This window comes from Leucopleurus acutus, assembly GCF_964270905.1.
Source record: "Leucopleurus acutus genome assembly, chromosome: 13".
Lineage (NCBI taxonomy): Eukaryota > Metazoa > Chordata > Mammalia > Artiodactyla > Delphinidae > Leucopleurus > Leucopleurus acutus.
This window is the reverse complement of record NC_139155.1, coordinates 48,059,258-48,085,993: the sequence shown is the minus strand read 5'-3', so window position 1 is coordinate 48,085,993 and position 26,736 is coordinate 48,059,258. Positions and strand designations below refer to the sequence as shown.

The 26,736-nt window shown below is 44.3% G+C and overlaps 1 protein-coding gene across 1 annotated transcript in view; it reads right to left on the bottom strand.

The window, feature by feature from the left end:
- Nucleotides 1-22,194, bottom strand: part of KCTD1 (potassium channel tetramerization domain containing 1) — a gene marked incomplete at its 5' end in the record, with an annotated part of 44,480 nt that extends 22,286 nt beyond the window's left edge. Inside the window, one exon of the mRNA XM_082852833.1 lies at nt 22,031-22,194. Within this exon, the coding sequence (XP_082708959.1) occupies nt 22,031-22,194 (164 nt within the window). The remainder of the gene's footprint in view (nt 1-22,030) is intronic.
- Between the last annotated feature and the right edge of the window lie 4,542 nt (nt 22,195-26,736).

Sequence of the window (26,736 nt, the reverse complement as noted above, 5' to 3'; positions counted from 1 at the left end):
ATTTGACCACCCAAAAAGTATGACCTAGTGCTGAAACATAAGTGGCTATGGGTAATTTTTAAAAACAGGAATCTATAATATGTTTCTCCTCTTTACAGTAAACATTTGAAAAGTGTGCTACAGTTAAAGCATTTTGTATCCATTATCATTTATCTCTTTAAGGAAGGCTGAAACTATACACTTCAGTATATACTCAGTTAATAGAAAGCAGTCACGTCTATAGTATGAACAGGTAGAGTGTTGGCTAATGACAAATAAATATCCTGTATCAGAAAATAAAATTTACACACTTGAAATCTCTTCCTTTGCCAAGAGGTGCATTTGATTTTCATGAACAGTGTAGGCAGGAAAATGGTTCCATTTTTTAAGAAAAGATTTTGTAGAACTCATAACAAGTCTCTCTCTGATTTGGAACACCACTTGATTGCTTTGATGATGATTTTGATTTGAAGATGATTTTGAAATTTTCTAATCTTATTGTTGAAATGGGACAGATGTAATGGTAAATCGACAATTCCATCCCTCTTAAAATACAACAAACCAACCAACAAATAGGAAAGCTGCTCCCTTCCCTCCCCAAAAAGAAAGACTTGTGAATCTGTTTCAATAACAATCTTTGAAAGGTAATTAGAAAACTCATGTCCTACCTGAAGGTAGTAAGCGCAAAGAAGAAAGCAACTAATTAGATCATATTTTTAAAACTCAATGTATTTCTCTCAACTACTATTTTTATCCAACTTTCCACGAACTGAAGGTGATCATCCAGGGTGTAGGTTACAGCCATCCTGGGATTCTTGCACCACATGCTACCTTGTCATTCATTTCTCATAAACACATCAATCAAATGGTAGACTATAGAAAGAAGAGGCAGCGAAACTAAAACACATTTTGTCACGCATTTATACGGTTTCCAGGACAGTTTGGTGCAGGATGGGAAAGAATAAGACTTCTTTGCCTATGATGAAAACATTCTACTCTTCACTGTTAATGATAAATTTACAGTTGACAGGGGAAGAAAAGGGAACTATATTTATTAAGTGTTTTCCAGATAACTTACACTCACCTAAGCACTTTATGTATGCAACAAATCCATTATCCTCCTTTTAAGATGAAGAAATAGGCTCAAAATGATGAGTAACTTGCCCAACTAGTTAAGTAGCATTGGGGGATTTGGGCACAGTCTGTTTGATCTTAAAGGGGCCTCCCTACAATGACTGGAATGAAAAGAATTACCACTGCTGAATGAAAGCTTTCGGTCTAGAGTTTTCATTTCTACTTCACATTTGTTCAGCAAGAGTTTTATAATGAAATCCAAGCGTGTACACTGATTATTTTTGTGGCCTGAAGTAAATTAATATCAAAGATTACAAGTCACTTCACTAATGAGATGAAAAGTAAATATTTTATTCTTAAATAAATCCCAGGCTTTTAATTTTTAAATACTCAATTTCAAAATCTAGACTTGGAAGGTCGCCAGCACAGAATGAGTGATTAAATAAATCGTCACGGGCTTCCCTGGTGGCGCAGTGGTTGTAAGTCTGCCTGCCGATGCAGGGGGACACGGGCTTGTGCCCCGGTCTGGGAAGATCCCACATGCCGCGCAGCGGCTGGGCCCGTGAGCCATGGCCGCTGGGCCTGCGCGTCCGGAGCACCGCAACGGGAGAGGCCACAACAGTGAGAGGCTCGCGTACCGCACTAAATAAATAAATAAATAAATTAATTAATTAATTAAATAAATCTTCACGGAGTGAATGGGTAAAGCAGTGACTGAGTGAGGAGGGGAATGAGGCTCCGCCAGTTACTAGCTGTAATCTGGGTAAATCAACTTCTCTGCGTCTCCATTTCTTTTATAAAGGTACCCTTTTTCTCAGGGTTGATGAAAAATACAGAAAGAGCCATGGCACGCTCAAAAAGAACACAGCAAAAGTACCCCAAAGGAGCAAACGAAAACTACAATGTCTACGAAAACAGTTCTTAGAAGCCTGCGGGCACTGTAGGGAACAGGACTGAAGGAGTAAAAGGAAGAATCTTGGCTTAAGTGTACTGATACAGACCTTTCCAAGACAGGAGAAACGTGTTGTGTAAGCGGCTTTTAGGATACCATCAAAACAAAACAAACAAAACCCACCTCCAGCAGACACGGGAAATTGCGCATAGTTGCAATCAGAAGCGCCTTCAGATCTGACTTGGATGACGTAGGAAAAGAGGCAAAGGAAAGAGGAGGGAAATCTGAAAGGAGACCCAGCGCGGGTGGGGTGGGGACGGGGGGCGGGGGGGGGGCAGGGAGGTGACTGCGACCTCTGGGCGAGGCAGTGGGAAAAATGGAGTCTGTAGGTGGAATCATTCAAGACGAAAGGGGGTGAGAAGCTGGAAGGACTGGACTCCCCGCGTTAGATGAGAAACCCACCGAAGCCCCGGAACCTGCGTTGGCCCGGAACCTTCGCTTCGAGCTTGCGCCAGGCTGGGGAGGACGCGCTCTGCGGACCAGAAGGTGGGAAGGGCGTGGCCTGAAATTGGTGGGAAAACCCTCCCGCCTTCTGCGCGGGGCGGAAGGAGCTGGAGAGGAGGAGGACGGCGGGATCGGGAAGGAAGAACCCGTGCCCACATGAATGCACATTCCTGGCTGCGGTGAAAGGCCCATGTGAGAAGAAAGAGTCCCTGCGTTTGGGTCAACAAAGGTTTGAAGTAATAAAAAGAGACACTGCTGCAGATTTTTGCTAACTTTAAAAAGAGGAGGTTTTGAATTTGTGAAAACAATGCGGAAAGACAGGGTGGTGCCAGTGATCGTAAAATGGGGTCCTGGGTCGGTTTCGAGATTGAATGTGCTGTGGAAAAGCATTGTTTGGCTAAGCAAATAGAGGGGAACATCGACACAGGCTGTATTTCTTGTGGACATATGAATGGAGTTACAAATCAACTGCAGTGACTTGTAAACTCTGGTGCCTGAAAACTATGTGGAACTGATTACAGTTTGCTAACCTTGGAGAACATTCCTGTTTTTCAACTGACCAAGACCAAGCTTGCTACGGATGATGTACAGCTGCTTTTTTTTTTTTTAACACTCATTGAACCAAGTGGCAATGCAGGGAAAAACTTCCTTCCACAAGTTTATTTTTTTTGACATTTATTTTTTAACATTCTACTTTGAACAGTTTCAAACTTTATGCCAAAGCAGAGAAAATAATATAATGAACCCCCATGTGTCCACCCAGCTTCTAAAGCTATCAATTCTTGTCCAGTCTTGTTTCACCTGTACCTCTATGCCTCCCTCTCCCCCTCTGGAGTTTCTAAGTAAATTGCAAACACACTATCTTTTTTTTTTTTTTTTTTTTGTGGTACGCGGGCCTCTCACTGTTGTGGCCTCTCCCGTTGCGGAGCACAGGCTCCGGACGCGCAGGCTCAGCGGCCATGGCTCACGGGCCCAGCTGCTCCGCAGCATGTGGGATCTTCCCGGACCGGGGCACGAACCCGTGTCCCCTGAATCGGCAGGCGGACTCTCAACCACTGCGCCACCAGGGAAGCCCCCATACTATCATTTTTATCTGCAAATATTTCATTAATTAAAAGAATTATAAAGGTTCACTAAAAAAATGCATTAACAGATATTAAAATACATTCCTCTTTTTTGCTTTTTAGTATTAACTCTGTTGACTACTTTTGTTTATGGTGGAAATAATGCAGCCCAAATCTCCAAGGAAATTAAGCTCCTTTTGGTGGAAAGTTAGTCTGCTTCCTCACTGTGGCTCCCCCTCTCCCTGGCATTAAAGAATGGTCTTAAATAAAAGAGAATATAGGGATAGGACCTGACTTACCTGGCTTAGTGTGAATCAATCACTGAGAATTTTTTCTTGTGTAGTCATTCATTTAGAGGACCTGGTTTCTCTAATTTACCGTGACTCAGTTCCTTAAGAATTTCTCTTTCCTTTTTTATTGTGTAGTCATTCAGTTATTCATCCATTCTTTCCACCAATATTCACTCAACCTGGCCATGTGAAATACAGGGGACGCAGTGGAGAATAAGCCACACTCTTGACTTTTGTGGAATTTAACAGTCTGTGGGGCTGGGAATTGCAGGTCAAGTGCAGTGTGATTGAGTGCGCCAGTGGGTATGCAGAGTGGGCTATGGGAGTACACAGGGAAGAAAAAGAAAGTCCACTGGAGAACCTGAATGATATGCAGAAGTTGGCCAAGTACAGGGGTGGGAGGTAAGGTTAGATAAGAAAGGAGAGGGGTAGGGAAGATACAAAGGCTTGAAGCTGGAAAAAAACAGACATGTGATTACTCTCCACTGGGGCCAACTGAAAAATGAGGCTGGGGCAGCAGAAATCAGCTTAAGTCAGATCACAAAGAGCTGTGTAAGCCAGGTCAAGGAGTTTGGATTTGGTTCTGAGGACGATGGGGACTGATGTCAGGCTACGCTCTCAGCGATGTTAAGGAGAAGAGCTCCTTTAGAAGTGAGACAATCAAAACACTTTATCTGAACTCACAGCTCCTCACAGATGCAGCTTGTAACTTATCCAAGTCCTGCCTCCTTTGCTTTGCTTTCGACTGTGTCATTTGTATAGAGCAGTGCTTCTTAACCCTGGCTGCACAATGGAATCACCTGGGGACCTTTTAAAAAATACAGATGCCCAGTGCCACATATTGTGATGTAATTATTGGTCAGGCTTGGGACCCAAGCATCTGCATCTCTTAAAAAGCTCCCCAAGGAAGTCTAATGAACAGCTGAGTTGAGAACCAGTGCAAAGGCGGATGAGCAGAGACACTAGAGAGGAGCAAGTCGGCGTCATCGACTGGAGATGCTCTCAGTTAGTCATTCTGTCACTCTGAACTGTCACAGCACTTTTTCTTAAATAGCCAACCACACTTTTAGAGGTGACAATCTCCAGGATGGCCTAGATCAACGTCCCGTTTTACAAATGGAGAAATGTAATGCTCTAGGATGCACAGCTGGCCAGAGAGCTGGCTGTAAACCCTCCACGCTGCCCGTAAACCCTCCACGCTGCCCCTGGGGGGATGGGCAGAAGACGGTCACATTGAAGCCCATGGAGGACACCCTCCCACGAGTCCACCAATCAGTAGGATGTTACTTTTCTTAAAAATCTGATTTACAGAGTACTTTTCTATTGAATAATTTTGTTTTCAGAAGCACTTGTGGCTTCATACTTTTTCATGTCTACTAACTCAAGTTAGTAGATTGCCAACCAAGTTTCTGTCCTAATATATATACCTAAGGAAGATGGTGAATGAGGTAGAGGGCTGGGTGAAGGTGTGTGTGTTTGTGTTGTGCAGTGGCGTGTGCATGTGTGTGTGTCTGTGTTTGTAGGTGTGGGTACACAAACGAGTGGTGTGTGGGGAGCTGTCACTGCAGTGGAACATGGACTCGGAACAGCAGGGAAGGAAGGAGATGGGGACAGAAAAGTCAGCATTGCAACCAGTGGGTCCCCTTCCCTCCTTTCTGCTGAGATGGGAGAGGAAGGATACAAAATGGGTGGAAGGGAAGAGAAGTGCTAGGTTGATATCTCAAACTTTTTGAAATGTGAGGGTTCAATGTTGTATTCTGTTTTTGCATATATATATATATAATATATTTAAATTTATTTATATTTTTGGCTGCGTTGGGTCTTCGTTGCTGAGCGCGGGCCTTTCTCTAGTTGCGGCGAGCAGGGTCTTCTCTTGTTGCAGAGCATGGGCTCTAGGCGCGCACGCTCTAGGCGCATGCCGCGTAGTTGCAGCACGCAGGCTCAGTAGTCGTGGCGCACGGGCTTAGTTGCTCCGTGGCATGTGGGATCTTCCCGGACCAGGGATCGAGCCCGTGTCTGCTGCATTGGCAGGCGGATTCCTAACCACTGTGCCACCAGGGAAGTCCAAGCATATATTTTTAGATGTCCATAATAAAAAGTTTTTCTTAAAAAAAGGGGGAGATTGGGGCTTCCTGCAGGAGGCAACCCTGTGCTGGGTCTTCAGGATCACCAGGTGTAAGGGGAAGGGCACAGGGCCTTGGAGAAGGGATTTCAGGCAAGAAAGAGCCTGTTGGGTGAGGTGGGCAACACCAACAAGTGAGAAGCATCTCTCTCAAAGGGTCAACCTGAGCAGAGCGTGTGAGGGCACAAGAGCTTGGCCGTGGTGCCTTCAGTAATATCTCGGAAGCCCCTGGATGTTCAGCTCTGACTCACAGGCCTGGGTTGGAATCCTGGCTTTACCATCTTCAGGACCAAATCGGTTTGAGTTTTGATTTCTTCATCTGAGGAATGGGATAATACCCTGTCCAAAGAATTCTTACGAGGAATAAATGGATGTCTAATACCAGCTACATTTACCGAGTGCTCCACATGCAGGGCACAGTACTGAGCCTTCACAACAACTCTGCTAGGTAGACACCATCACCCTCGTTTTACAGGTGAAGACACTGCAGCCAGTCCACCAGCGCTGAGGCAGTGGAACTGCAGAGCCCAGCTCAGGGCCACTCCCTTACTGCCCAGTGGTCGCTCTGCCTCTCGGTTAAGCCTGGGCTCCGTAAAGTTTGACAGATTTTCATCCTTTGGAGGTGACATGCAATGCCCAAACAGAATCCGATGGTATATAAAATCCTGTTGTGCATCTTAAATCGGAAGACTTTTTATTTCTTTGGCTGTGCCCCCGGGCATTCGGGATCTTAGTTCCCAGACCAGGGATCCAACTTGCGCCCCCTGTGGTGGAAGCACGGAGTCTTAACCACTGGACACCAGGGAAGTCCCGGAAGACAACTTTTTACATCACCTGGTCCTGCTCTTTGGTTTGAGCAAGTGTCTGTTTTAAGATGATTTCTAGGGCAAAGGGCTACTTTTTAAGGTCAGTCCTGGATCAGAGCATCATGGTGTCCCATGGGAGCCCACTTTGGTATTTTCGGCTCCAGCGGTTTCTGTTTAGGCTTCCCCTTGCTTTCTCTGTGGGCAGGCAAGCCCGCACGTGTGCACCAGTCAGCCCCCCAGGTCACCCCCACTGCTCCCAACGGGCTGTTCTATATTTGGAGGTATTTGTGACACACTCCTTTTTTCTCTTGACTTAAAACTCTAGAATATGTTTTCCATTTTACAGTAATAATTACTATTCAGAGAAAACATGTTACAAAACCTTTCTTGAGTTTGTGTTAGGCACTCTGCTAAAAACTCTACGGATTATCTGCTTTAATCCTCACAGCAACGGTAGAGTATTTACAGGTGATACTTCGATGTGAGTGATGGAGAAACTGAGGCGCAGAGCCACCAGGTCACTGCTGAACTATGCAGCCTCCCGTCCTGGAAGAGGGAGGGCCAGCCCAGCCTCGACACTGTCTCCGACTCTCAGTGTCCGTCTGTCCCAGAACACTTGCTCTTTTCCCACTCAGACACCTCCTGCCAACCTTTCTGCATCCTGCAACTGCACTCCAGTTTTCTTGTTTCCAGTTTCTTGTTACATAAGCCAACTCTTTTGCATGCGTTCCTGTTGAATTTAACTTATTTTTGAGTGACTGTTCTTATTCCTGGGATTCTGAGTGTTAGCAGCCCCAGCTGTTGAAGGAGTGCCTTCCTATATGATGAAACATTCCTGACTCTTCCATGTGTGCCCTCAATCTCCCTCATAAATGGCATGAACGCAGCCCATCCCCGTGTGGCTGTGCTCTCCCAGTGGCCCCACTCTCTCCACCATACTTTGAGGCTATCAGTAAAAACAGGATGTGGAACGGAGCCTGTCCCTATTTCCTCTGGTATCTTACTATCCCAGGCTGTTGGGACTGGCTTACAGGACGTCACAGCAGTCCTTTCAAATAAAATCATCCTATTAATTATATGACACTAGGAGAGGGCTAGGGCGAAGCCAGCTGTTTCTATTTTCAATTTAACAATTTTTTCCTACTTGTAATGGAGCCAGCAAAACAGAAGTTTACAGGGAAGTATTTACATATTTTGCTTAGTACCTAGAAGTAAAAAAACCAGAGGCTTCACACAGTGCTTAATATAAAAACAAAGAACAAGAAAAATATAATTTACTTAAAGGCGAGGTAAATGCTTTTTGAAAACCTAACAGAAGATGTATGGAAGAAAGTAAGTGAATCTATACTGTCTCCTTTGTACCCCTATCCTGCTACACACACACACACACACACACACACACACACACGTCATTACCGACATCGTTCAAGAGTCTTATGAGTATCATTCAAATACTCAGGAGTATTGAAAGGTGGTTGGATGAATGAAAATGAATTATTCTGTCACTGTATGACTTCAGAGTGACTAGGAGGCTTAAAAACACTTTCAGAAACTAGGCTTTTGAGTTTGAGATGACAAAGACAAAGGGAGGAGATTTAGCCCCAGGACTGTGAGTTATACCTCCTTAGAAGAAGGAAAGAAAGTTGCTAATTGGACAAGAGTCATGTTTACAGAGCTTCAGAAGGATCTACACATTTGAAAGAATATAAAAAATGTCCACCCTACCCTTTTGTTGGAAACACCGTCTAATTGCCTCTTCAAACCACAATGCATGTTGTACCTGGTTGGCTTTGTACTCTGAGAAGCGTAAGATTTCGAACTGATGTCGCAAGATTATTTACATAGTCACCAAATCAAAAGTGACATGTGAAAAATATGAAGTTTGTATCAGCTCGTGATTCAAAGACAACATTCTCGGGTGTGTGGGGTTGAGAAATAAGGAAAGTGGCTGTTCACAGCACCTGCCTTTGGCTGTACCACGGTCAACGATGTGCTGTCACAGGTGTGTGTCTTGTGTAACCGTCCACGCCCTTCTGGGGCTCAGGCTTGGTTTACCACAGTTTAAGAATTTACCCAAAGGCATCAAGCCGGCCCGTACACTCGCTGGGCGGTGGGTGTATCTATCGATGTTTCTTCCCGTCCCTTCCAACAAAAACCAGAACCAAGCCCTGAGCTGCAAAACATTTGAAGAAACAAAAGTATCCCAGCTAACGACAAGAATTTCTCATGTTTCTTCTTCCTTTCTGTGATCATATAGAGAACGGGACATACTGCAGGAGTCATTTGATAACCATTTGCTTCCCCTGTCTTTTGTTCACATAACTTTTCATTTGCAAGTTCTGAGTGAAAGTACACTAAAGCCAAATCTTCTTTTACAAATAACTACTTTCTCGAAGCTTTTGCATCTATATAAAGGATTACAAATGGGTTCTTCAAGAGCCTGTCAGGACGTGTGTTTGGAAATACAGACTGTGTCGTCACTGTTGGGTTTCTGTGATCGTCACAGATGTCTGCCAGGGTGGAGACCAGAGCATCATTCACACTGATCATGGCTCCCCAGGTTTGCTTCGCTGTTATAACCTTTATTCCGGCCCATTTTAACGTGTCCAACAATTTTCTCTGAATTCCACCCTTCATGCCACCTTGTTCCTTCTGTAACGTCTCATCAAAATGGTGATGTTGTGATGAAGAACCTCAAGTACCACTAAGATGATGGATCGGCAGGATACACTCAAAAGATCCTTCTTTTTTTCTCTGACATTAACTCTCTTGCACCGCTTTGAGACTAGAAGGGTTTTCATTTTTCAGGTAAGCTCTGAAGCCCTCAGGATCTTCTAAGCTGTTTTTTTAAAAAAAAAAAAAAATCAATTTTTGGAGGGGTGGCAGGCACCTAGCCAAGCCCTAATGAGCCTGGGTGGGAGTTACGGAGCACGTTCAGCTCAAATCATGAAAACAGGTCTGGGTGAGTTCAGATTCACCTCTCCGTTATGAAGCCCTCTGAACCTGGTGAGTTCCGCCACTGTTTGAAAGTGGTGGTTAGCTGTTATGCACAGTTGTAATTTACCTTCTGAATATGGGGAACACAATAAGAAAAGGTGCACAGGGGTAAAAATAATCATTACCACCAAAAAAGATAAACAGCAAGGTCATTACTAAGCAAATCGACACATGGCATTTATGTGGCAGCAGGAAGCCATTATCCAAGTGACTCTGTCATTTCTACTGACACTGAATCTCGATTAGATTCAGACAGTCCAGCAAAAAACTGTTATAATGGTGGGACTGAAGAAAGTTTTGGGGTATTTTTTAACTTTTTTTTTTTGCAAATGGAATTGCCACCCAGTTGGAACTTCTGGGTGTCTGCCTTTGGAGTATGACCACATGAAATGCATACGCCTTGTAAGAGCACAACTGACTTCTCATCCCTCACCACCTCTCACATCCCTCATCCTCCCACCAGGACCACCCTGGGCACATTCAGAAGCCACACGTCAAGCATTATGCACCCACTTCAGCTTGCTATTTTGGAGACAAATCGTTGCTACTTTCTATCTCCACGCACCTTGAGAGTAACCATTCAGAAGCATAATATTGATAATTCATCAACTTGAGTCAATAAATCCTGCATTTCTAATGAAAAGAAATGGCATTTTAACGGGTTATTTATATACTGATAATAGAACAAACTGGCAGACATGGCAGACGCAGTGAAACGGACTCTTCTAAGACCACAGCTCAAGTTTCAGCAGAGGGCATCTGGGTGTTCAGTGGACCCATAAGGGATCCTTCAGTGTGACTTTCAGAGTTTTAAGTCCTCAGAGTTCACATGCAAATTATAACATCATGTGATTTTGTTTTGAATAAATGCTTCTCTTCAGAAATTGAGGGGAAGTTTATTTTCTGCATCAGCTTAATAAAAAAGACTCCCCCAACTTGAGAATAACTTGTGCATTGTTTTATTCCAGGCAAGAACACACACAGCATAGACACCTCGCTGTATCCTGCACAGAGAGATACGGAGAGATTTCAGCTCTCTGCAGAGTAGACCATAGCGGTCTGGGAAGACGGAATTAAGAGCTATACGGTAGACACAAGCTCTGGGGTGTGATATTCGGCCCACAGAGCTCTCTACATAGCCAGAATGCGGTTTGTCTTTTGGAAATTCACCTAAAATTAACGTTGGTTCTCATGTGCCATAAAAAAGCTCTCAAACGAAGCACTCAGCCAGAAGCAGAGTTATGTGACCAACGGAAACTACAGGATTTCAGGAACCAAAGTCACAGGAGATATGTGAGCTGGGCTGTGGAAAATAACACTGTCAGTTTTAAGCCCTTCTACTGGAACTGTTCTCAAGAGCACAGTAAAGTGGAACATGTTTTTCACATATTAACCTTGTAGGAAATTACCAGAATCTTCTACGAAATACCTACGAATTAACTTTTTCGAACAAGTAAATAGAACATATAGTTTATTATCAAAGTACTTCTTGTATGATGAGGCGGGAAACATGAAAGCACAATAACGAACACAGGGCAAAAACAACGCTGGCGTTGCCCAATGACACCATGTATCACGACAGATCAAAATGAGCACAGTCCGTATTATTGTCCCAAGTGCTGAGAATCCAGCCAGAAGCACTAAGAAAAGCCTCGCTCTAACACTGTGTCTCTAGCCACACCACCGCTGTCCCCGCCATGCTGCAGGGGGATGCATTGCTGCTTCACTGCCCTTCTCTGCAGATCTGTGGCCCAAACTCGGAGATGCAGGCGGATTACCTGGATGCCAATGAAAACTGCTCATTTCCCTCACATCCTGGGATACAGATGGCGGCCGGAGACGAGGAATCTGCATTCTTTCAAGCATCTGGAGATGATCCGAGGGGCTCAGGGAGGAGATTATCAGTTGGAGGAAAACATTCTGAAGGCAGGTGTCACCCTTCCGTTAATCTGGCTCATTGGTCTCTGGGTTGTGACTGGATTGATTTATTCCCTTCTCCTTACCTTTTCCCTTCAGCGTAATTAGCCTAGAAAATTCCTTTCTGGTCTCTCTCTGCCTTGAAGGAAAAAGGATGTTAATCTTTGCAGCCCAGATTGGACTAGGCTTGCCGTTACGATCTGACATCACTGTTAGCACCTGATGATTCCAAATGTTTGACCTTCACACTGCAGCAGCCCTGTGATGGCTGAGCTGCTCCAGGTCAGAGCAAAACTCACTCAACTCAACTGAGCAAAACTCATTCAACATTCGACCAATATTTATCAAGCATTGCCAGGCACAGTTCAAAGCACTGAAGACTACTGGTAGATGTATTATTTGTTTTAAAACTTAAAGCATAAGCTTAGAGGGCATGTTTTAGAAATAAATTTAAAACTTTTTGAAAACAATTTTTCTGATTGCTGCAGGCACGTGTGTTTTATGCAGTGGTGTGGACCTGCGATAGTTTGCTATATCGCAGGGCACTCGGGTCCGCTGCTCCAGTAGCAACGGGAAAGGGAGGAGGCCAGCAGAGAGGCGGTGACTAACACATCAGTGGACCTGGATGCCCCTAACCTGATTAGCAGCCCTACGTATCCTAGCATCCGGTAGACCACTCCTTCCCGTGGGCACAGCGTGCTGGGGCCGAAGCTGGTCACTGAATGTTGTGCTAATGATTTTCTCTTCACAGGTCAACCCAGTGGCCGTCAGCAGGTGGCAAGATCACTGGTCCAAGGCCAACTTTATCCCTTGCTGTGGGATGACTGTGTGCACTGGACATGGGGGCATGAAGAAAAGAGCTTCCTGAAACCCACAGGCAAATAAGAACAAGATTCACTTATCCCATTGCCCAGTCTAAGGCGGTGCTTTGCAGACTTTTTAAAGTCATGACACACATAGAAAATGATAGCACTGTATTTGTATGACACTGGACGGCAGGAGACCAGGCCGGGAGCTCCGGCACCACGGGGGTGGCAGGGCTCACACATGCCCCAGCACTGACCCAGAGTTAGGTGAAGGCCACCTGGAGAATAAAATAGCTTGAGATATTGTAGATGAGCTGTCCCCTTGGCTAAAGCTCACCTTTAGAACACAGTTCCAGAAGGTGGGAAGATGGACTGCATAGCTGAACACGGGAAGCGTTAGCAAATCCCATGCCCAGGTCCAGACCAATGAAATCAGAAACTTTGTGGGAAGGACCAGGTTGTTTTTTGAATCCCAGATGATTCTAACATGCCCCCAGGATTGAGAAGCATGGCTATAGAAGAATTAAAAAACCAAGGCCCTGGAGTCAGAGTGGGAGTTGGAATCCTGGCTCTTCCCCGTTTGCCGAATAAGACTGAACACGTTGTTGAGCCTCGTAGAGCTGCGTGTTCTTATCTGCAACAGCGCCTCCTATAAATAGCTTATGGCGGCGCACGAATGATATAGGGAACGAGCCCAGTCCAGCTTTAAACGTAACTTTCTATTTTGAATAGCTTTATTCAATTACTTGACCTTCATTGTTTTGAGGATCTGGCCTCTGGGTACAGAATCTTACCCAGTAATTAATCCATATATCAAGCAAACTTGTGAACGTCCCCTGTGCCAGGCCCGATACTAGGTACCAAGAACACAAGGATGAGAACTAAGTAAGAAAGAGTTTTTCAGGAAGAGGGTTTCTAGCTAAGCTGAGGCTGAGTTCCCGGCAAGTGAGAAGTTAGTAAGAATCGAGAACGTGACCTACAGTCCTGTCCTGAGTTGTTTCACGCTGAATACCCAGTGTTACTGCTCTGCCATCAAAGGCACCAGCACCATGTGGGGGGCGCAAGGCGGCCCTCACCTTCCTGGTCTAAGGATCAGGCTAAGGGACCAGCCGGCCTTTTTACTGTTTACCTCCAAGGGCCTTCTGCCCACATTTATTTTAACATCTGTTAACTCTCTACTTTGGTCAACACCAAATCTAACTTCAGTCACCACCAACTGCAAAATTACAGAAAATGTACCAGAAACAATATCACGGTTGGGACTTCCCTGGCTGCGCAATGGCTAAGAATCCACCTGTCAATGCAGGGGACACGGGCTCGATCCCTGGTCCAGGAAGATCCCACATGCCGCGGAGCAACTAAGCCCGTGAGCCACAACTACTGAGCCCGCATGCTGCAACTACTGTAGCCCACGGGCCTAGAGCCCGTGCTCCACAACAAGAGAAACCACTGCAATGAGAAGCCTGCACACCGCAACGAAGAGTAGTCCCTGCTCGCAGCAACGAAGACCCAATGCAGCCAAATAAAGAAATAAATAAAATAAAAAGAAGTGACATTTGAACTGAGTTAATATCAAAAAAATATCATGGTTAATATAACTAGCAAGGTGATCTGAAGATGATGGTCTGGCCTGGAGCTGTTCCACACCCATAGCCCAGACAGTAGACTTCACCCTGTACTTCCCTCCTGCTGAGATGAAGGGTGAACATATGTATTTGCCACACATCAGATAACAGGAGGTGAATCACAGAACTCAGAAGAGGCCGTTGATAAGGTGTGACCTGTGATACTGAAGCAACAACAATCTGCTTCTACATCGACTCTAAAATGTAAACTAGATTTTGTCTTGAAAATGTAGACGAACTAATAAAGATGTATCCTGAAGAAACAAACCATAGAATAAAATTATCTTTAGACTTAACATAGGAAGCAAACTACATCCCAAGGCTATTCATCCTGTTTTATTTTTCTTCCTACTTTACTTACTACCAACTCAAATATTGTTAATGGATTGTTTACTTGTTTATTGTCTGTCCTCTCCTGCCCCCAAGTAAACGACAAGAGAGCAAGGACTTTTGTTGGCCAGTGTATGCCCTGGTTGACAAGGAACACAGAATAAATCTGTAGAATGAAAAAAAAGAACATGACAGGGAAAACTACAGGCCAGTACCTGTAATATGGCTGCATTTTTCTTTAAATGATTGTCGAAGATAAGACTTGATGAGCTAGATTACTTTAAAAGCTAGGCCCATGTTGTGCCCAAGTGGCAAAGAAAGTTTGCTGAATCTGCCAGCAGTGCAGCCTAAGTTACTGAAGCTGGACTTTCAACACTAAACAGAAAATCCAGTTTCATCGTTTTGAAAAAAAAAAACAAAAGTCTTTTGAAGCTGGTTTCATTTACTCTTTGCCTATATAAGTGAGGAGCAGTTTTGGAAAAGCATTATTGTAAGATGAAAAGAAGAAACAGAGCAGAGGAAAACTTGTCCCTATAATCCTGGAGAAACTTTCCATTTTTCATTGGCCAAGTGCTTTTCCTCCTTTCAATCCCTCCGTAAACTAATTTTCTTTTCTTTTTGTTTTAAGATCAACCAGTCAGAACTGCTCACCATTAGACTGTCCTCATCGTATGCATTTCCACAGGCGTTTTCCCAGCAGCAGGGATACGTTCTTTTTCCATTTGTGCTGAGACTATATATGCCAGGTTGATGTCCACTCCTCTAAAAACCCCCAATAACCTATTCTGTGATTTTTTTTTAAAACTTGAGATAGATACTGAATTATAAATCATGCTGATCTAAAGAGCAGGTCATAATAAAAAGCTTTGTATTCAGTGCCATGCAATCATTCTGAAAGAAAGTTCAGGGAACTGTTTGGCCAACAAACAGGATGCATTAATTTGGGGGCATTTCTGCTGAGATCCTGAAGCGTGAGCCTGTGTGATGACAACGTGGGACGCACCACGTGTGTCTAGGGACCGTAGCGTGAACTGGAACTGTGAAGTCAAAGCCAGAGCACAGAACCCCCAGCCCTGACACGGGATTACAGAAAACTCCCGGGGCTGGTGCACAGCAGTTACTCGGAAATCCAGACATTAGAATTCAATTGTCCTGAGCGTGCGGACCAACCCCTTAACGTTGCAAGTGCCCCACTTTTCCTTCAGTGCAGCTCCACGGAACCACCCTGGAATGGCCAGCACATCGGGGGTGAAGGCTGCCAAAACCAGATCTCTACTGGCAAGGCACACATGCCTGGCATCGCCATGCTGAAGCTCCAGATACACACACCCCTTGGGTGGCCATGGGTGTCGACGGCAACGTTGAAAGCTGAGTCTCTTGAGTTTTGCAATTACCTACATATGCCAGTGTGCTTAGTAACCGCTGCTATTTAGGAGAGACCAATTCAGCATAATCTCCTTGTGTCGGAGTTAACTCATATACTTGGTTTAAAATATACAAAAGCTCTGTCAAGCAGGCAGATCGGATGGCTCAGGGGATTGTAACAGGAGACTGTGTCTTTCACCTCTAGGTTAGTAGCTCTTTTAGCTAAGATCCCTGCCTCACTGCCACCCCATAGGTGTGGTTAACCAGCAGGATCTGCCCACTTCTTGGTTTAAAAAGTCCACATCTGAATAACCATCAATATAACTGCTGTTAATATTGTTTTCATTCGAGGTGACAGTAAATGATGACACAGACCTAACTTTGAACTCAGACTTACGTCTTCTTTTAAAGCACAGAACATTTCTTTACTATCACACACACGTGTGGCTAAGAAGATATTTCACTGTCAATAGTAGGAGATTTTAAAGAGGCCATGTACTTTGGTACCAATATTACTTACTTATGACAAATTAGATACCTAGATTTTTTGTTACCAGTGATGTTAGTGGGTACCTTGGATTTCTGAGTCAGATATGATCAGGTCTGTCCTTAAAATTTGGGGGGCTCAGGGCAAGAGTACAAGTGAGGTCCACCTCCCATATGCCTAGATATTTACAACTTAGGAATCAGGGTAACAAATTGTTAAATATCTTCTATCTTCTTTGTATATCTATTTAAAAATATATATATTTTTTGGTTTTATGTATTTGATGTAAAATTATTGCAGGTCTGAACTGGGTGTTTTTCTTGGTGACTGCAATTCAAAATAGCAACCAAAATTGGAGACTTGTAGGCTCCCCTGAAAGGGAACAGTGTTTTTCACTGAGGTGGTGTGGCTCAGCCTCTGTCTCATAAACACTTCCAAAGAACTGTTTTGCATCTCACACGAAATGTTGGTAAAGACAGACCACACCACGGATGTATGCAGTACTTCAGTTAATTTGAAGCCTTTATGTCCAGTCCTGTTAGCTAAAAACAACTCAATAGGCTTCCCTGGTGGCGCAGTGGTTAAGAATCTGCCTGCCAAGGCAGGGGACACGGATTCAAGCCCCGGTCCGGGAAGATCCCACCTGCCGTGGAGCAACTAAGCCCATGCACCACAACTACTGAGCCCACGTGCTGCAACTGCTGAAGCCCGCTCGCCTACAGTCCATGCTCCGCAGCAAGAGAAGCCACCGCAACGAGAAGCCCGTGCACTGCAACGAAGAGTAGCCCCCGCTCGCCACAACTAGAGAGCCCACGCGCAGCAATGAACAGCCAACACAGCCAGAAAAATAAATGAAATAATAAATAAATTTATAAAAAAATAAAAAATAAATAAAAACCACCCAGTAATGGAAATGAATAACAACATAAGTAATTAACCTTGTTGTAAAATGTAAAAGTCAACTTGCATATTGAATCCGTACTCAGGTGTACAAGCCAAAGAAAAGAAAAAAATAGGGCATGTGGGGGCACAGACAGTGGAACCGGGTAACCTTGCTAATTAAAGAAATGAAGATCAAAATGTATTTTCTTTGGTGGAATGGCCATTATGATATAGCATGGGAGATTCATTAAGTAAGAGGCCTATGTTCAGTTGGAGGGACCATACAAAGCCATATGGTTAAAATCAGGATCTCTTAGGAAAATCGCAGCGTTTCCCGTTTCACTGGTCTGGGGCATGGCCTTTCATGGCCTTTTGATGCTTTGCAGGTGCTTCTAATGTTTAGCTGTGTGGTCCAAGGTACCACTTTCTGGGGACAACGTTCTAAAGGTAGCCTTTAGCCCAGAGGACAAGAAATAGAAACAGAATAAAAAATCACCCACAATATTTCAAAATGGAGTAAAGGCCCTTTGCAGGACTTTTGAAATTATAGAAGGACACTTTTAGGATCACTTGTTACAAACAACTTAGTACTTTTACACTACAAATGTCCCCCTGAAATCCTAGAAAAGAAAACCAAGGAAAAGGCCCTTTTCCCCACTGGGCCTCACCAAGGAAAGTGTGAGCGAGAGAGGAACCAGGGTGCTCTAAGAGGGAGAGGGGGCAGGGAATGGTCCAGTAGGATGAGACGTACTCAAGACACCCAGAATCTAGAGAGCTCAACTTGGAATTACTCGTAATTCTATGGTCAGGGGCAACCTAATGTCCTACAATTTATCCCCAAAAGGTTGATATATGTGAGAGATTTTCCCAGAAGTCGGAAGGAGCATCTGACATCTGCGGAAAAAGCACGAAGAACTATTTCTTCCCTATATCTTTGACTACTAAAAGTTGTGGATGGGTCCCCTTAAACGGACTGCTGCTTTGAAATGAACATTTAATTTCTTTCCAAGCACCCCCCCCCCGCCCCCTCCCAAATCCAAGAGGAAGCAAAGCAACACACAGTGGTCCACTCAACACCCACAGCATTGTTTTCCAGCCAGTGTCATCTGCTTTAGGTGTAAGCAACAGAAACATAAATTATTTGTAGGGCTTGTTTCCTAAAGTTTGGACATAGGCTTAAAAATATCTCCTAACAAAAAAAGATGATCTTGGGATAGCTCGGCAGTTCCAAGACAGGTGGGGACATTAAAGATAAAGGACCAGGGCTTCCCTGGTGGCGCAGTGGTTGTGAGTCCGCCTGCCGATGCAGGCGACACGGGTTCGTGCCCCGGTCCGGGAGGATCCCACATGCCGCGGAGCGGCTGGGCCCGTGAGCCATGGCCGCTGAGCCTGCGCGTCCGGAGCCTGTGCTCCGCAACGGGAGAGGCCACAGCAGAGAGAGGCCCGCGTACCGCAAAAAAAAAAGAAAAAAAAAAAAAAGATAAAGGACCAGAAGGTGCAGGCAAGGAGGCCCTTGAGCCTTTATAAATCCAGGCAAGTATCCAGAAGTGAGGCTGTTTCTGTGGTCTAGGAAATGAAGGAATGGGATATATTTGGAGTTTGGAAGGCAGTTGGAAAAGAAACAATTGCTGGGTTTGGCAGAAGATTAAGTATAAAGGCAATACAACGTGTTGGGCACAGGGCCATGTCGTGCTTTCCATAATCACATTTAATCCTCCCAATAACCTTGGAAGAAGACGTATTTGTGTCTATTTTACAAGACAGAAGACAGGCACTTAGAAATTGAACCTATCCATGGCCAAACAACTATTAAATGGGAGCGTCAGCATTCAAACCTGGGACTAATGAACCACATATTATTTTTGATGTTGCTCCCAGGACACTGGGAGCATAGAGGTGACAGCGAAGCATAGAGAAAGGTCAAGAAAGAAAGATGGACAATTTTACCTTTTCTAATTAAGTTGGTGAAAGAGAAATTCAATTTATGATGCGTGTAAGTATCAGGTTTCGGGAGGGGGAGGTTTAATGAGATTTTTTAAAAAATCTGTGCATATATATAGTTCAGTGCTGTGCAACAGCAATAAAGAGTGAGACACGTCTGTAATTTTGTGTTTTCTGGTAGCCACATTAAAAAAGTAAAAAGAGGGGCTTCCCTTCCCTGGTGGCGCAGTGGTTGAGAGTCCGCCTGCCGATGCAGCGGACACAGGTTCGTGCCCGGGTCCAGGAAGATCCCCCATGCCGTGGAGCGGCTGGGCCCGTGAGCCATGGCCACTGAGCCTGCGCGTCCAGAGCCTGCGCTCCGCAACGGGAGAGGCCACAACAGTGAGAGGCCCGCGTACCACAAAAAAAAAAAAAAAAAAAGAGCGTAAAAAGAAACAGGTGAAATTAATTTTAATATATTTTATTTAACTCTATTATTATTTATACGACTCAATATATTATCACAGTATCACTCCAACATGAAATCAATATAAAATTTTTGAGATATTTCACATTTGGGGGGCACTAAGTCTTTAGAATCCAGTGTATATTTTACACTTAAAGGACATTTCAGTTTGGACCAGCCACACGTCAAGTGCTCAAAGCTGCACGTGGCTAGTGGTTCCCATATGAGACAGTACAGATACCGAGAGTGCTGAATCCGTACTGAGATCCATGAAACGTGATGCACGTCTCAGGGGGAAAATAATAAGGGACAAAAAGGGGACTCTTAGAAATACCCATGGAAAGTTGGCCTGAGGAAAGCTCTCCAAATGAGACACTATCAGAGGTCTTTAATACTGCCAAGCATCGACACGATTGAAATGGCAAATGACTTGACAGAGAGGAACTGAATTTACAGAGTCCCTCACTGTCTATCTTATTTCACTGCCAATACGCCAAGTGACACCGGTGAGCTTCCCAAAAGCCAAAACTCTGGTGGGCCTTAGGCAGTGGGAAGAGACCCACCCAGCTGCAATGAGCACGAGAAAACCTACCATTTACACCACATGCAAATAGTGTAATGACTAACTTCCCTCCTGTATCACAGTCTAATAATCAGACTGAAGGAAAAGGCCGCCAGATCAGACCAGTGCATCCTGCTATTGTCGAAACTTGCTTTTTGACTTATGTTTGTTTGGTGACTTGCCCCCTAGAATTAAGTGTTCATCTGAAGAGGCACAGTGATTTTCTATTGTCGATGTTGGTGTTAGAAGGTTAGAAGGAATGGAAATAGACTTTTTTTTTAAAAAAAGAACCTCCTTATATAATGATACTCTTAAGAAATACAACCATCATGTAACAATTTTGTAGCATCCAATAACAATGCATTTAGGGAGGGTGGAGACTCAGTAATACTAACAACTGACTGATATGATCATTTCATTTTAAAATATACATTTAAAAAAAATTTTTTTATTTTTTTGGCCATGCCGCACAGCTTGCAGGATCTTAGTTCCCTGAGCAGGGATAGAACCCATGCCCCCTGCAGTAGGAGCATGGAGCCCTAACCATTGGAATGCCAGGGAATTCCCAATATACAGGTGTTTTGGGTAACTGAATTTATAACATCTGCTTTTTAAAAATCATTTCATGTCTATTGTAGAAATGAAATCTGGAAATTGAGAGGGAAAATATTTCATCTTTTCTCAACCTTCACATTCCTTCACAAAATATCAGATAGTGAAGTGAGACTAACAAAAACCACAAAAGCAGTCTTTGTGCATTTATGACAGTGATTTGTATGTCAGTGCTCTCTTCTTAGGCTGTAAGTTACCTGATACCTGTCATATTGTAGGAGGTTCTCAGAAATGCAAAGAGTGCTTTTCTGAAGCCCAAGTGCTATGTTTCCATTCCATTTGAGCAGAAACAAGCAGAGAAACACCCTTTCTCCTGACATCAGCCTACGTGAGCTCATGCCTCTTCCTCTACCCACCAGCCGAGTGGCCCGAGGATAAATTCCCTAATAGGATCTGCCTCAGCCCCCAGATCTAGGTGGAGCCAGGAGGGGTGTCCTGGGGCACAAAGTAAATTGTTTCCTTGGAAACGCCTTTAGAAAAGGCTGGGTGGCAGGACTTCCCTGGTGGTGCAGCGGTTAAGACTCCACGTTCCCAGTGCAGGGGGCCCGGGTTCGATCCCTGGTCAGGGAACTAGATCCCACACGCGTGCCGCCACTAAGAATTCATATGCCGCAACTAAGGAGCCCACTTGCTGCAACTAAGGACCCACCTGCTGCAGCTAAGACCCAGCCCAACCAAATAAATAAATAAACTTTTAAAAAAAGAAATGGGTGAGTGGGGCGTGGGAGGGGAGTTCTCATCAGTGTGGTGTACACGCCCATTTATAAACCACTCTCCCCCTTCATACCCTTTTCCTATTTGCTTATCTGCCTCGAGCGTTCATAACTTCCACTGCCCTTCATTTTTTTTTCAAACAAGGCTATCTTTCTGTACTTCTGCCAACTGTTCTAAATATACTGCCCTACTGATAAGAGTCTCTCTTTTTTTTTTTTTTCTCCAGTTCACAAGTTGGGCCAACTATAAAATTCTAAGACTCGATAAGAAAGTGTGTTTTAGAAGAAGAGAACAGAAGAAAGGTCAGGGGTAGAAATCATCATCCTTTGTTTACTACGCTGAGAAACGTGAAGCTCTCAGAGGAGTGAAATATCACAGAACCCCATTCTCAGTGACACTTTCACACGTACTCGGCTAATCTCTGGATCAAACCCTGACTCGTAGGAGATTTACGGTCCTGTCCCAGAGCTGCCTCCATAACAGGTGGCCCACATGATGCTTTCATGTCCTACCCCTGGCCCTGGCGAGGCTGCACTGCTAAGCTGGTCAAAGGAAAAACAGTTAGATCATCAAATACATGCACTCTGGAGCGTGACTTTGCGGCTTTTCGGATTACCTTGATTCGGGGTATTTGGTGAGGGTGGCCAGGCTGCTGGTGTACATGTGGCCGCCCACGTCGATGTGGACGGGTGCGTTGGATTTTGTGAGTTGTGCTGGAGTAGGAATGCCTTGGTTGTTCAGTGGAGATGCAGGAGATCTAGTGATCAGAGGTCTTGACATATTGGGCCGACTGTCCTATAGAGAGATAAGCAAGTTTAGACATGTCTTCTTTTGTGGAGAGAAAGGAAACCCACACATCCTACAGAAGCAGCCAGTGACTAGTGTTGATATTCGTTTGGCAATAAAATCTGGAAGATCAGCAAGCTCTCGCTTTTGTTGTAATGAATATCAAAAAGCCCCCCAAATCTGTAACAAAGAAAAGGAAAACTTCCCATGCTCAGAATCAAGGAGCTGAGCTAATGTTCATTTCACATGATCCCACACACTGTGATGGCTTATTTAACTAATGAATTCTCACATTTAACAACTGGTTAATGGCATGTGGAGAACTACTATTCGTTCCAAATGAAAAGATAACACTTAAAACAGTCCACTCTAAATAAAATACATATGCTTTATCCTTCTCTTGGAAAACGTCCTTACTGCTGTGGGCTCGGGACAAATTCAGACCTTCGGCACTTGGGTTCTGCAGAATGTTTCCTTCAATTTCTATGTTCCAAATCAGGAAGAAGAGGACATGACTGGTCTAGCCACCAGCTCACATACTCAAAGCAACCTTGCAAATAGGCACCAGAAGTTCATCAGTCAACAGATGAAAAAAAAAAAAATCAACCCACACTCCACCCATCTGGTTCCTGTTTCTCTCCCTACAAGACTATGGAGCTGAGGACACTTTGAAAAGAATGTCCCCTCCAGTGATTAAGTATGTGCTTGGGAGCCACGAGCAAGCCGCTCTTCTGCATGCTGGGCTCCTGGAAGAGATCAAGTTCCCAAGGTTGGGCTGAGGCAGATGTTCGTGTACAATGTGCTGCCCCACAGGCAACGGTACCACGGGAGCAAACGGAGCATCACGTGACGGCAGCGAGAGCGTGCTAAAGGAACTGTACTCTTGAGAAAATAAAATATGACATCCTTTCCATGGATACAATATAAATATTTCAAACACTATTCAGACATGGTTGACTGCTTTTAAATTAGAGCCCGAACCACAGACAAGTCAAGTCAGGTCTCTGGCACTCAATGAAGGGGGTCAAGTATTTAGAATCTACGATGGAGGAATAAGCTAAAATAGCACTTATGTCTGAACTCTGCTAGGCGAACGCCACAAGGATACTCGCAGATTTATAACTTAGCCAGAGATTGTTTGCAAACATGCAAACAATGTGTGGTAGCGCCAGTGATAAGGCATAATAAAGGGATTTTGAGAAATGCCTTTGATGGAGATTACAAACGGGAAGTCATCTAGTTTTTGTGCATAAAGCCCAGCATGATGAAATATAAATTTGCAAAACATCCCAGATTTTATGATCCGAAACAGCTTTAGGAGTTACCTGGGGCACAACTGTTAGACAAGTTAGCATTAACCACACGTCCAGGCAAGACTGGGAACGCACGTGCTTCCTGAAACTCCGCATCTACTGTGAACGGGGTGGTGATTGGGCCTTTACACAAAATATTGACCACCTGTGTGGTGCTTTTCTCCAGGCTGAATTAAACAGAGCTCAGGAACAGTCATAGAAAAAAGAGCTAATGTTTTATTTCTTAAATTGGGTGGTGGGTTCGTGGATGTTCACTGTGTTATCCTTTATACATTCCTGTATATTTTTAACAATGCAAAATAGATATTAGAAAACACAAGGGATGTTTGTAACACAGAGAGAAAAGTGAAAGAGGTACTGGATAGGGGAAAAAACTAAAAAACAAGGACACAGTTGGTAGGAAATATAAAACAGTTAAGGCTGGGAAATATTCAAAGTAGCATTTTAAAATTTGGGTGTCAGAAAATGCATTTTTCCTTTAAAAATACAATCATATAACCTCGACTTTTAAGAGCTACGTACTACCTGACTTCCTTTCAGAAAATGATTTCTCGGCTAAAGACACACACACACACACACACACACACACACACACACACACACACACACACACACACACATCCCCGTCTCGGTTACAATTCAGTCCATCACAGCACTGCATCTTTTGTAATAGTTTTTCAGTTGGACACATTCTATATCCTGCCTCTGGGTGCTCGGGCAAAAATGAACAGTTTTGCAGGGTTAATACTGTAGTTAGACTGTGACCTCACTCAGCACAGCTCTAACTCTGTGAGGTCTACGGAGAAGGAAGAAAAAGTGAAAGCATAACTGATTGGTTGAAGGATTCCTGATTTCTCAGAATATATACCATGTACGCTGAAAATCGTGTATGTATAGATATTACTAAATTTAACATTAAACCAGTGTTTCCTCAGTTGGGGGGTGAGGGGTAGTGGGGGGATTAACCCTTAAGGGCAAGGAGGAAGTGTCCTAATGGCTTGGCTCAGGCAGACAAGTAAGACTTTTTTTTTAAATTGAAGTATAGTTGATTTACAATGTTGTGCTAGTTTCAGGTGTACAGCAAAGTGATTCGGTTATTTATATGTACACACACACACACACACACACACACTTTTTCAGATCCTTTTCCCTTATAGGTTATTACAAACTATGAAGTATAGTTCCCTGTGCTATACAGTAGGTCCTTGTTGGTTCTAGTAAGACTTGTCGTGTTATAATTGGTCCTTGGTGAGCCTTCCTACCTCTTCTCCGAGGCTCTCTCTTCCCATCCTGGGAGCTTTCTGTGTTCTGTATTTGTCCCGTTAGTTAGATCATTTCTAAAACATGAACTGCTCTTAGCTAATGGAGTTAAGGGTTTCCACTCAGTATTTTCTGCACTGATGCAGGCTGAAAGAATGCATAGGCTGGGCTGGGGGAGCATATTTGGGCCGGTGGTCTTGGCACTTGTGGGAGACCCTCTGATCTATTGCATCAACTCCAGATGCTTCAGCGACACAACTCTGGCCACCTCCTCCCCTCACCAGTGACCGGAACTGAGACTTTCTCTTTTTTATCTATAGATGCTGAGGTCCCGGATGGGATGCCTGAGCCTACAGAAGCCACTTCCCTCCCAGCCTAAGGATGAAGCCAATGCCCAGGATGGCTGACCTGGGTCCTCCCTGGCACTGCTGAGACACCAAATCAACCAACTCTCAGCCTCCAGTCTCTTGATTTCCTGATACTTGGGAAAATAAGCTCATCTTTAAAGCTGGTCTGAGTTGGGATTTCTGCTACTGATCCTGATTCCTACCCTTCCTGGATACAGCCGCCTCCCCAAGAGGTCATTCGGCTTGGTGAGACTTGGCCTGTGATGCCAAGAACAGCTGCCTGCTGCCAGACGCAGCAGAATTTTCTATCATATTGTCGCCATTCTTCAACTACACTTTCCCATTTTTAATTGCTCGCCCAGCACCATCTCAGTTTGTATATGTCTTTTAGCATCTCACTTTGGATGAGATGAAAACCATGAACTTTAACCAGAGAGAGTGCAAGCGTCTGGATGCGCCAACATCACTGCTGGAGAAACAGCTCAGAGCACTGAGGTGTATTCGGAAGCGTGGCCAGACAGAAATGTGTTTCTGCTAATCCCCCTTCTGGAACAGACTCCTCATCCGGGTGGTGGGCTGCGGGAAGGAACCCCACTCTAACATTAAGTTACTGGGTTATTGCCCCTTCCTTGTGCAGCCCACTGTTCCTTCCCTCCACATTACCAGGCAGTGTCCCCAGGGATGGACATACACCAGCAAACAGGACAGGCTGGTCCTGTTCAGTGGGAGAGAGAAGCCAGGAAACAGGTAGGGGAAGGCCAGCAGTTTACTGTGGCAGCTTAACTGCAGGGATACATAACCCAGTGTTGGGGGGCTGGGAGGTGGGATGTGGAAGGCTCCCTGGGGACAGTCTAAGCTGAGATCTGATGGATGAGAAGTCAACTCACAGTGGGATGCAGGAAGGAGAGCACATGGTATATTCTAGAAATTAAAATTTCAGTACACTGTGAGAATTCTTCCACTTGTTTTCTTCCCAAGTATGGAGGGAAAGTGCAGGAAACGGAAGCTTGTAAGACAATGGTCTGAGGACCACAGAATTAAATGGTAACTTACAATGAAAACATAAGTAAACCCACCATAACATCCTTACGAAGGGAAAAGGGGAAGAGGAAGAGCAAGGAAGCTCATAGCCAGCTTTCTAAACAGCGCTGTCCAACAGAACTTTCTGCAGGAATGGAAACAATGTTCCATATTTGCACCATTTAGTAGGGTAGCCACAACCTCATGTGGCTATTTGAGCCCCTGAAGTAGGGCTAGGGAGACTGAGGAACTAAATTTGCAATTTTAAGTTATTTTAATCAATTTAAATTTTAAGGTAGGTAGGCCAAGTGTGGCTCGTGGCTGTCATATTGGACAGCAGAGTAAACTCTACTTGAATTTTTCTTAATCTATGGACGCCCAAATCATGATAAACTTGAACTTATCACTCAGGGAGAAGCAGGGACATTTTAAAGTGAGTACAAATGGTCTATGACTGCCCCCCCCAACCCAAAACATGCATTTCCCTCTCGCCTTCTAACAGTATTTCTCCCTATTTTACTGATTTTATGAAAATAAAAGAGATTAGTAACCACACAGCGGGGATGCTGCAAACACATCTCTGGATCTCAGAGAGC